The sequence below is a fragment of the Physcomitrium patens genome, chromosome 15 (genome assembly GCF_059467195.1).
Source record: "Physcomitrium patens ecotype Gransden chromosome 15, ASM5946719v1, whole genome shotgun sequence".
In the NCBI taxonomy this organism is placed as follows: domain Eukaryota; kingdom Viridiplantae; phylum Streptophyta; class Bryopsida; order Funariales; family Funariaceae; genus Physcomitrium; species Physcomitrium patens.
Genome location: NC_143424.1, coordinates 3,093,078 through 3,104,342, shown reverse-complemented (window position 1 = coordinate 3,104,342; position 11,265 = coordinate 3,093,078). Strand labels below are relative to the sequence as shown.

At 42.2% G+C, this 11,265-nt stretch overlaps 1 protein-coding gene across 4 annotated transcripts; it reads right to left on the bottom strand.

Moving 5' to 3' along the window:
• Nucleotides 1–989: 989 nt before the first annotated feature.
• LOC112292080 (phosphoenolpyruvate carboxylase 2) lies at nucleotides 990–7,990 on the bottom strand. Of its 4 annotated transcripts, none has more exons than XM_024540223.2 (13): nucleotides 7,850–7,990; nucleotides 7,093–7,338; nucleotides 6,303–6,706; nucleotides 5,953–6,037; nucleotides 5,639–5,861; nucleotides 4,935–5,038; nucleotides 4,638–4,725; nucleotides 4,329–4,483; nucleotides 3,791–4,018; nucleotides 3,229–3,555; nucleotides 2,676–3,119; nucleotides 2,117–2,503; nucleotides 990–1,942 (listed from the first exon to the last, which is right to left on the bottom strand). In XM_024540223.2, exons 2-13 carry the CDS (start codon nucleotides 7,249–7,251, stop codon nucleotides 1,637–1,639), a joined length of 2,910 nt encoding a protein of 969 aa, XP_024395991.1. In that variant the 5' UTR covers nucleotides 7,252–7,338; nucleotides 7,850–7,990; the 3' UTR covers nucleotides 990–1,636. The 4 variants fall into 4 exon arrangements, with proteins under 4 accessions (XP_024395991.1, XP_073395219.1, XP_024395990.1 ...); XM_073539118.2 differs by having other exon boundaries at nucleotides 7,895–7,986; XM_024540222.3 differs by having other exon boundaries at nucleotides 7,733–7,952.
• Nucleotides 7,991–11,265: the final 3,275 nt, after the last annotated feature.

Below are 11,265 nucleotides of genomic sequence, written 5' to 3'. Positions count from 1 at the left end.
GTGGAAGAAGATTGCTTTACAATATCAAGATTTGTGACTTCTATAATCCAAGTTGAAACATAATGAACAAAGAAAGGTTTAAAAACTTCTTAATGATGTAGTGGAATGCATTCCAAAGCTCATAACTTAAAAATAATAATAATAATAATAATAATGACAAGAATAGCTTGATTAGAAAACCACATATTAAGTTTTAAATTTTTTATATAAAATAAAGTAAATAAAAATGAGTATATGAATGTGCAATTAAAACAAGTATTATGAATCAAGAGAAATCCTTGAAAACAATTAAATTTGGATGCACCTACATCAATTTCAAATCTTGAAGCAATCTATTTATTCAAGAAATGAATATATTTAAGAGAAACCCTTTCAAAACAACCATTCAATTTTGACGTGACAACATCAAGTCCAAATCTCGAAGAATATATTGCTACAGATTGATGAATATTGTTCAAAATAATAGTCCAGAACCAAAATCTCTGGGTATATTCAAATGCATCAATCACAGTACCGTGAACGAACCAGAGCCTCAACTCTGACCTCACCTCTACTTCGAAAGTTGAATTCGTTACATGGGGCAACTCTATGAAACATTTACTCTATTACAAAACTTACACTAGTGAAAAATACATCGATGTTTGAAGTACCTCATATTATCTACAGTAATGAAGCAGGCACACTTGAATAGATTTGGCCTACAATTGGTTTAAGTTCTTAGTCACAGTAACCTGGAATAACCATCGTGTACAACAAAGATGTAATTTATAACTATACCACTCACTCAATTGCAGTAATAAGCACATTAAGACACCGTTTTTTGCCAACCAAATATGTGCACTGAGTGAGGGTACCATACACAACTTATTCACGCTCTACAGCTTCAAAAACGGTACAAAATTGCTTCACGTCAAGACCTCGGAACAGCAGAATCAGAGAGTCATAGTCATTCAAAAGGAGGCACTGACACTAAAACAACAAGACAAAAGGAAGACAAGATATAGCAGATACTTAACTTCCAAACAGCACACGAAAGTACAAGATCAAACCAGTCGTCTGTGTTATTTAGACCTAGTAGTTCAGCTCTACTGATGGCTCAGACACCATGCACATTGTCTGCGAAATGTAGATAGAATCGCACTAGTGTGGATGACGACGCAACCCTACACTAAAACCGCCAGAATGTAAGCTAAACCGGGCATATTGTTGATGGTTGCTGAGACTGGATAACTGCTCCTTGTCCGGGTTGGGGTGAGAAGAAGAAGATGAAGAAGAAGAAGAGACGCGGCCGGCCAAATCAGCCTCCACTAGTGGGCGCAAAACTCATGGAGTCGACATTGTGTCGATACTGCACAAGACTGGGCAGCAGCCACAAAATGACGATGTGAGTCGACAGCTTTGCGCACGTCCAGCGACGAAAACTTTGGCACAAGGGCGACAACCTTGTAATTTGATCCCAGCATTATTTGCTGTAATGCAGTGTACAAATACGAAGGTTGAGGTCTCCACCCTCGTGTTCCTGCACCACCGATGGGACTCGTAGATAAGTTTCCTGGTGGAGAGAGAATGATTCAAACCATGCAACCGAGATCGTGGAGTTGGACTGTGGAAGGAAATGGCCGATCGCTACCCTGTTCTATCCAGTGTTTTGAATACCGGCCGCGATACCCTTCATGGTGAGAATGAGAGTATCCTCCAGTCCGGGTGGGAACTCAGTTGTGGGGTTCAGTTCAACCAGCTCTGCAGCACGCTTGGGTGTTGTTGGTATGTCGGATTGGTCCTTGCTGCTGTTTTGTAATGCACAGAACTGCAAGCCCTGATCACGCATCTTCTTCAGCACTAGCGCCTGCTGCACGTTGAGAGCCGTGATGTAGGGTTCTCGAAGCCGCAGCCGTTGCTTCAGCGACGGGTTCCCTTGCAAGATTTCATCGTGGAATGTTATCTGCATAATTTACGGTTTGAACTTTGCGTTGTCAGCTTACTAACTTCGACAAGCAAACTGAAGCTAGAAGAAGAAGAAGAAGTCACACGATAACTATCAATCATGGATACTCTTCAGTGAAAATATATATATATATATATATATATATATCAGTCTCAAGTGAACGAACTCCACCTTCAGAAGGAGATCTCTTGTCTCGTTGTACTTCTGCCTCAGCTCCTCGCCAAGCGGTTTCAGCTCGTCCGACACAAGCAAGTCATCATATAAAGCGGCAATACGTGGATCACCCTTGGCAAACACCATCTCCACCAAGTCGATAGTCACACGGAAAAAGGGCCACTGATTGTACATTCGGCGAAAAGTGGCAATGTTCCTAGGGTCACTCTGCAGTGCCTGTTTTAGGGCAGAACCAAGACCAAGCCACACAGGCAGATGAAATCGTGTCTGGGTCCAAGCAAAAATCCAGGGAATGGCTCGAAGGGACTCAATGCCTCCGCTTGGTTTGCGCTTGGATGGACGACTTCCAATGTTCATGCGCCCATACTCCAGCTCGGGTGTCGCCTGATCAACCCACAAGTCATGAATAACAGTCAGCACCAGCGACATGCACGCACGACTGGAACAAATTCCTCGGAAACGTTTCTCGAAGAGACCCTCGAAAAGTAGCAACGAAGCATGGACTATTGAAGACTATCTCAACAGTGTGTGGAACAGCACGTCTTCAGGTTCTCACCGCACGGAAATATTCTACAAAACTTGGGTTCTGGAAGACGATGGAGCGGTACTCTTTGGTGGACGCCACGGCCATGGCGTCCATAAGCTCTCTCCATTCGGGCTTGGGGGCGATGGGAGGGTGCATTCCGTGCTCCAGAGTAGCTGCTGTAAAACGCTGCAAAGTCCTGAAACAGAGATGCTCCTCACCGAAGGATTGCTCAATGACCTCCCCCTGGATTGTCACTCGCAATGACCCGTTAATCGTGTCCGGAGGCTGTGACAAAATGGCAAGATGGGTTGGCCCCCCACCCCTTCCCACCGTGCCTCCCCGACCATGGAACATAGTGAGGCGAACACCATACTGCTTGGCAACTTTCACCAAGTCCTCCTGTGCTTTGAACATTTGCCACGCTGCCGACAGACGTCCCGCATCTTTTCCTGAATCTGAATATCCTATCATGACCTGGACCAGAATGAAAAGAAGAATGAGATGGTCGCTTGAATGAGGAAGTGCCTCAATTGCAACAAAGTGAACACAAATACTTGGACCCTTGAGAGAGGTTTTGACATACCTCTTGCTTCCCATTGATACGGTTCAGGTACCAGTCAATTGAGAATAGGCGTGAAAGGGCCGCCGGGGCTGCTTCCAAGTCAGCGAGCTTCTCGAACAAGGGCACCACTCGCAGTGGCTTCTTAATCCTACACTCGCGTTGCAGAAGCTCTACTGCTAAAACATCAGACGGAGCTGTTGCCATAGAAATGACGTATGCGCCAAAGCAATCTTGAGGAAGCTCGGCAACGACTTTCATCGTGTCCAGAACATCCTTGATCTCCTCCGTCGTTGGTAGATCGGCTCCAAAAAGAGGACGCTTTCCACGGAGTTCAGAAAGAAGCCATTCCTGAAACATTCGGCAGCCATCGGTCAACTCTTACCGGACATTTAACAGAACGAAGTCGTTGTTTAGTAAAAGTTTTTCAATGAGGCTAACACCGCAAGAGGAAGACTCTCGCGGCCGGCGCTGAACCTACATTAGATCAATCGAAATCCATAGGGGATTCTTTCTGTGAAGCGCATCCCTCTCATCATGTCATTCGATCCTACTCTTCACAGCAAATCCTTGTACGAGAACACACCTGACGTTGCTCCTCAGTCCAGTTGCGATACGAGCCAATGCCAAGGTGGTTGGTGATGGCATCAATAACGTCAGTATGACGATCAGACTCCTGTCGAATGTCTAACTTCACCAAGCTCAAACCAAAACACGAAACCTGGCGCATAAAGTCCAAAAGACTTCCATCTGCAATAGGCTTATCGCCAGTCTCACAAAGCGACCTGTAACACAGCTCTAATGGCTCCAAAATCTGTCATACAATAACGACGAGGACGTTGTAAGTATATGTCAACTGACAACCAACTATGGTCAATCTGTATGTCCTATTACCCACAAGAAATCAAACCATGCAATTAATGATACAAAAAAATTACGTTGTTCATTACTAGTAACCGACAGCTTCCAATTCTGAGACAAACAAAGCACACCACACCGAGTGGCCACCGGGTACAAATATGCAAAATAGTTGCCAGGTTCTGTTGTGACAAGATCCCAGGTGCCAACTTAGGATTACAGGAAGCTAGTGACATGTGTAAACATGCAAAGGAAGAGTAACAAACCTGCGAAGCATCAGTGTACGTGTCTTCGATAGGAATGTCGCTTTTCCCATTCTGTAACAATAGCCGCATGCGTTCGCGTGTGTTGTATAATTTGTCACGCATATCTCCTAATAAAACCCTGAAAGGCTCACTGGGAGGAATGTGCTTCCAGAATTCTGATTCACATCAATACACATTGTCTGGGTCAGCACGGAGTATCAGCTTAACACGGCAACTGCAGCTCATCCTATCAAGCAAAGAGCAGAACAAGTTTTTATGAACCGTGTCATTTCAGCCTCTTAAAACATGTCAGGCAACTCAGAGGATTACCAATGTAGTGTTTTGCCTCCTTGCGTTGCAGTGACTCGATTTTCAGTACCCTTGCTTTAAGCTCATCGCTGCACCGCCACATTGATAGCTGAAATAACACACATAAAAGTTAAATCCACAAGCTCAGTCGTTTAATCCAGTTATTTAAACATTCATGTTCAAAGAACACACTGATATACAACGTAGATATCCGTGTAGATCTTATGCTAAGAAATTCTGCTAAATAACACGTTTCCTTTGAACCATTGGTTACGAAACCCACAAATGAAGAATGATAGGAGAGTGAGAAGCCCAAACCTCAAACATGAGTTCCTCAATCTGGGAGAAATAAAGGTTCGCTGCCATCAGTCGGGCCAGCAGACACACATCTCTGGTAACCTCTGGCGTCACACGAGGGTTTCCTGGTTCAAAGATAAAACGAATTAAGTGAGTTAGAGGTTCCAAAATCGTAACAGCACCTTTATAGTGCATGCAACCGGTCTACCAGAAACCCAGAGGAGATAAACCAGAGACGATGTTAGTGTGGATATCCCCACAATTTGACCAACTTGTGGAGAACATCCATGCAGTCCCACTATCACTTCCCACAATGAAAATGAATGCACCCAAATGGGACTGCTCTCAATGTCGGATTCAACCTTTGAGGTCATATAAAGGTGTCAGTAGTCCACCTCCCTTAACTCGTACAATTCTTCATGGCCAACTTAACCCTCAACCTATCTAGTGGTGTCTTAGACAATCTACCGTAACTGGACACTGTTTTATCATGTGTAAGGATTCGCGTTCAAGGGACATTACTGACCAAAGGTAACCGTGAAACTTATTCTCGATGTAGTGTCAACCATATGGTCAGACTACATGTGTCGCGTCGCCTTCCTACATCATAGATTTGGGAATAGATTGTAAAACATGAACATTCACATGATGCTATTCTCAAAGCCGAGTATGTCACATAACAACAGCGTACAAAAGCCTTGTAAGGTGGAAGGGTCAAGGCTTACCATCACGATCGCCACCCATCCAGGAAGAGAATTGGATGAGTTTGACATTGTATGGAAGACGCTCCTTGACTCCAATCGACTTCAATGCGGTGTCCACACGACGCAAAAACTTGGGCAAACCGTTCCATATTGTTTCGTGGAAGTAGCTCATGCCGGCACGCATCTCATCCTGGGGTGTGGGTTGGGATCGCCTGATCTCGTCAGTGCGAAAGGCGGCTTGAATCTGTGCAAGGGAGCCACTGTGAGTGAAATCACCGCTTCAGCTCACACACTAGCAATGCAAAACCAATCCATTCAGGCTTTGAACAGCGCACCTCTCGTTGAAGAGCTTCGTCCAGCTCTTTCTTTTCGTCCGCGGTGATGTCTTTCTGATACATCTGTGATAGACAATTTCGAATCCTGCAAAACTCAAACCCCGTGGGCGCATTGCTAAGAAACTGACAAGGATTCCGCAAAAGAACCGATAATGCATAAGCAGCAGCAGCAGCAGCAGCCTTAGTCCGTGACACGATCGCATATACGTACTAGCAAAACAATTGCTGTCTAAAACTGACATTATTAAAAACATTGAATATTAGAGGACCTACAGCTAGACGTGGCCCCAGGTTCACGTAAATCGCTGCACAGCTAGAATAAATTGTACGCAAAAATCGAAGTTTTGTACCGAGAATGCTTCTGAAGAAGCGACCGTCGGACAGCCTGAGTAGGATGCGCCGTCAAGACAAGGTCCACAGTTTGGTCTTTCAATGCCTCGAAGATCTCCTCAGGTGATTTTTTGAGCTGTTTTACAAGCCGATGCAATGTCTCCTCCATGTCCGACTCAGTCAATGCACTGTTCTCATCTCCAATATCACCTTTCTTAGCATTCGACACACGCCTTCGCAGAGCAATTTGGACCTCCTCGGCTAAGTTTCCAAGATTAAGCATGTGTGAGAATGAACTTGCTACCACAATGTTCACTCCAGGGTCTAGGTTGTTGAGCATTTCTGCAAGCTGCCGGAGCTTTTCGACGTCCCCATGGCCATCCGTCTTGGAGTATAACCCAGACAATTCGTACAAATCCTGGACCTGCAGTGATCAAAAACACACACTCATCACCAGGTCCCTCAATTTCTCGGATACAACTTACCGACGCAGCCCCAAGGTGCTTATAATAGCACTTCATTTGCTAAACCAGGAGGGATACACACCAGTGTGGTCCTGCTAATTCAGCTGAGTTCCCTTTACTTCACCAATGGCCTGACGTATTTCGCAACAAATACAATCCACGCCCCCAGGTGATAAGAAACGCACAGCAAACCAATAAACACCACCCAGTCCACATATACTAAGGACGATTCGCAATTCAAGCTGACGGTCTCGAGCAAGCCTGCTCCAGGGCTACAGTACCTCTCCCACGAGACAGAATTGCCACTACAAATTCGGCTATAGCAACCAGGGATTCTGTCAATTACCGTGTCCTTGAGCTCTTTGCCGTGAAGCTCTTCGAGAATATCCAGGAACCGATCGAGCAGCAGTGCGTCGTACTCGATGAGCTTGTCGTCATCGGACACTCGTTTCGGCACGAGTAGCCGCATCTGAGCGTCAATAGACGCCATCTTTTGCAACATCATCTTGACAAACTTAACTTACCAAACGACCACTCCTGTCACGATGTTTCAATCGCCTACTCACACTCCACGCCTGCTCCGCACCACTGACTGAGCTACACAGAACACCCACAACAGCCCGTCACGCTTTATAATCCTGTCCGAATTCGTCCACTCGTTACACTCACTCTCTCAAGACCACCCAATTCTTTAACTGAAAACTAACGGTCGCAGCATCCGCATCCGCATCCGCACCCGGGAGACGGTACCACGAGGCGGCTCCCCACAAATCAAGCCCAAGAAATACCGGAAGGGCAATGCCGACGACCTCGGCACAAACAGACACGCACTGACTGCCCCGAGAAAGAGCCTCCCTATACTCTGCTGCTCACTACTGCATGCGACGACTCCATTTCCCAACAAACCTCCACCCCCTCGGCATTCCAGGTCTCTTAAACAATCTTGCGGCGACTCTTTGGGAGGAATCTTGTGACAATACCCTCACCTCACCAGTCGGACAATTCTCTCCACACAAATGCGCCCGTCTCTCCAAGTGGAAGGCCAACACACAAACTAAAGCAGCTCTCGAATAAGGTTAATAAAATCCTATCCTGGAACTTACTATAAAATCCTGCGGAGTGTAGATGAAGGGGACAGATGGACGCACGCGAACGGCAGATTCGAGGTGCTGCTGGCTGCTGTTGCTACTACTCTTACTGGAAGCTGATGCCGCTTCAGCTGGCTGCTTCTGCTGGCTGAAGATAGTCCTTCAACCTCAGTCTCTCACATGATGTCATGTCTTCTTCCTCTGACGCAGCCTCCGTGATGCTGCTATTGGTGCAGCTATGGCTCGGGAATCTCTTAGAGCATATCCCTCTCGCTTGCTTCTGGATCTCTCTTTCTCTTTCTCTGGTTCACTCCTTCTCTCCTTCCAGTGCCGGCCTGTCGATCTGTACGTTGACGACCCGTCCCACCAGAAAAGAAAAACAAAAATAAATAAAATAAATGAAAGTAAACTTGTCGCGGGCGAATTCTGTGTGGGTGGGTGAGTGAGTGGGTAGATCTGTGGTTTTTTCTTACGTACCATTCCTCCCTGGGATTCCATTTTCTCAACGCCTCTTGTCACTCATCCTCCGGAACCAGTTCCCGTGTGTTCCGTTAAGTCATCCATCGTTCTCTCTCAATCTCTCTCTCCCCCTGTGTCGCTCATTCCCCTCCGTACTGCTAATCTCTGCCTTTGTTTTTTTTACCGCTCACGTCGCGGACGATCACCACCACCAGTTTCTGCCGCTCATCCGGTCAATCTGGCGGAGATCACGATGCGGTTTTCGTATTTATTGAAATTTTGTTTATCGATCCCTTGCGCTGATCATCGGCCGCAGGTTACAGTGTATGTGCACCGTGTGTGACGAAAAAAAGCCACCGCCACCATTGTCACTATTGCCACCATTGTCCCTGATCATCAACAAGCCAGCAAGCACACCAACAAACTCACTGTACTGTAACACGATGGATCTTCTTCTTCATCACAACGCTGCTGCGAGATCTAAATCGTCTTGGCCAATTCGCTTTTTGTTATGAACCCCCCCCCCCATCCCATGATCTAGCACGATCTTCCCTTGTCTAGAATGTACTGAATCCCTGCTTCTTCTTCCCATGATCTGCAAATAGTTGCAAAATAGTGTGAGCATGAGTGTGAGTATTGTGCTTTTATGGGTAGTAACTGCATAATACTCCCACAATACAGTCTCTCTTTCTCTTTCTCTCTTCCCATGTGTTTTTAAATTATATTACTGGGGTTCCTGCTCTGAGGACATGGGGTGGAATAACAGTATGCCTTCGATGATGCGGTGTGTGTTTTTGTTTAATGAACATGTGTGTGTTGTGGATAGAATCTTCTTGTTTGTTTGTGTTTGTTTGTGTGTGTTTGTGAGTGTTTGTGAGCCCATTCTTTGTCTGAAGGCATCTTCTGTGACGGGAGTATATGCTTTGGGAAGTTGGGCAAATAATTCTTTGTATTAACAGAGTTGATACTTTCTTTTGAGGTTATTTTAAGTCTGCTTTGTGGAATTATGTTACAGGTCAAGAACTATTGTATGAAGTGCATCTATGACTTGTGAATTCAAAACAAAATAACAAAATAAAAAAATTAAAAAAATTAAAAAATCTTAGAATAGTCACCATTGTACTTTATCTGATAAGAAGCTGCTTATTGAATATACATGTATATATATATATATATATATGGTATAATATCTCCTGGTTTACATAAGAAAGTGTGTAATTATAACTTCCAGCTCATATATTTCAGAATTTGTAAAAAAATAATTTGTTTATTATAAAATAATAGCATTGTAATAGAAAGAAAAGAAAAAATAATAATAAATAATAAAAATAAGTTATAGAATTTGTGTCTCAGTAATGTCCAACAATAAAATCACTTACTTCAAAATAAATATAATCAGCAAACAAAGCTTCACGAAGTACACTACCTTATTCAATGAAAATAGTTAAATTAATAGACAAACACGTTTTTGTAGTTTTAAAACTTCAGTAAAGTGGTTTTAAGGCCTTGAAGGCATCGAGTTCATATGCGTTTGTGTACAATTATAAATAAAATCACACATTAAAATTGGACTGTTGTGTTCTGCATGTATTAAAAGCAAAAAGACTTTATTAAATCAAATTAAACTCTTTGTCTAATTGAACAGATTGGATATTCTGAATTTATATTATCCAATATTAAAAGATACAAACACATAGTATCATATTCATCCTAATATGTGTATGATTATTAAAATATATTTTGAAAAATAAATATAATATAACACATGTCATAAAACAAGCATAGTAAAGTCACTCTACTAGTCTCTATGTACTTACATAATATCAACTATGTATCAATTAATTATAAAATTTTGTACTGAAAATTTGATTACACAAGCAAGTGTTTGACACACATATATATATATATATATATATATATATTTACATTTTGCTACTTAATAGCATTTAATAACCAATGGAATTTTAAACATATAGTTGTGTATTGATTCACCTCATCTTTAACCAAGTGAGATTATTTTGATTGACCTAAAATCATGTTAGACTTGACTTGCCAACAAACTCTTTGTAATTTGATCTACAAATTAAGAGTGAAAGGTAATGGTCTCATAATACTCAGTTATAAATGCAACAGATTCTTGCATTAAAAAAAAAAAAAAAACAAAAACAAAAACTATTATTATTATTATAATATTTGTCAATTGAATAACATGTTTCAATTTGTTACTTTCACATAAAATTAAGGAATTATTAGGTGGACACCCCTTTTTATCATGTGAACATTCTCCCATGCCACACCAACAATGCACTATTGTTACAAGTTTTTCAACAAGCTAGAGGCTAAAGAAGCTAAAGAGTATAAAAAACAACATCTCACAACACAAAAATATCAACAATACAATGCTAAATAAAGAAAATAAATAACAAGGGTATCCACATAGTTGCTTGGCTTGGTGGACACTCCTCTTTTATTATTTGTTTTGTTTGCTTATATTAACTTTTGTGTCTCCAATATTCATGTGTTGTAGGTTATTATATATATATATATATATATATATATATATATAACAAGAATTTTGTTAGTATCTACCATGTTGGAAAAATTATAGCAATAGTGTGTTGTTGGTGTACTAAAAGGTAAATGTATACATAGTAGAAGAAGGGTGTCCACTTGCCAACTTCCTAAACTTATCTTGTATATTTTACCATCTTTATATTAAATAATTTGCTAAACGTTTGCTATAAATTTATGGAAGATTGAAAAATATTTGCATGTACTTTTCTGTGTAAAACCAAAAATTGTATATCTTCAGAACATTTTAATGATGTACTTACAATGACAAAGAAATAAAAACACACACATATCCTCTTGGTAAGGAACCTGCAAGTTAGATTCTGGAATGGGTTACTCACTTGATGTAGTCACATTATATACTGAAGTGAGCATAACAATTGTATTTGGAACTTTAACAT

What these genes read in the sequence shown, in the direction of transcription:
- LOC112292080 (XM_024540223.2), bottom strand. Translation starts at nt 7,251, where the DNA reads ATGATGTTGCAAAAGATGGCGTCTATTGACGCTCAGATGCGGCTACTC. An exon ending in CTTCTTCAGAAGCATTCTCG is followed by an intron (nt 6,038 to 6,302) that starts GTACAAAACTTC and finishes TGAGTTTTGCAG; the next exon opens with GATTCGAAATTGTCTATCAC. An exon ending in ACGAAGCTCTTCAACGAGAG is followed by an intron (nt 5,862 to 5,952) that starts GTGCGCTGTTCA and finishes TCCCTTGCACAG; the next exon opens with ATTCAAGCCGCCTTTCGCAC.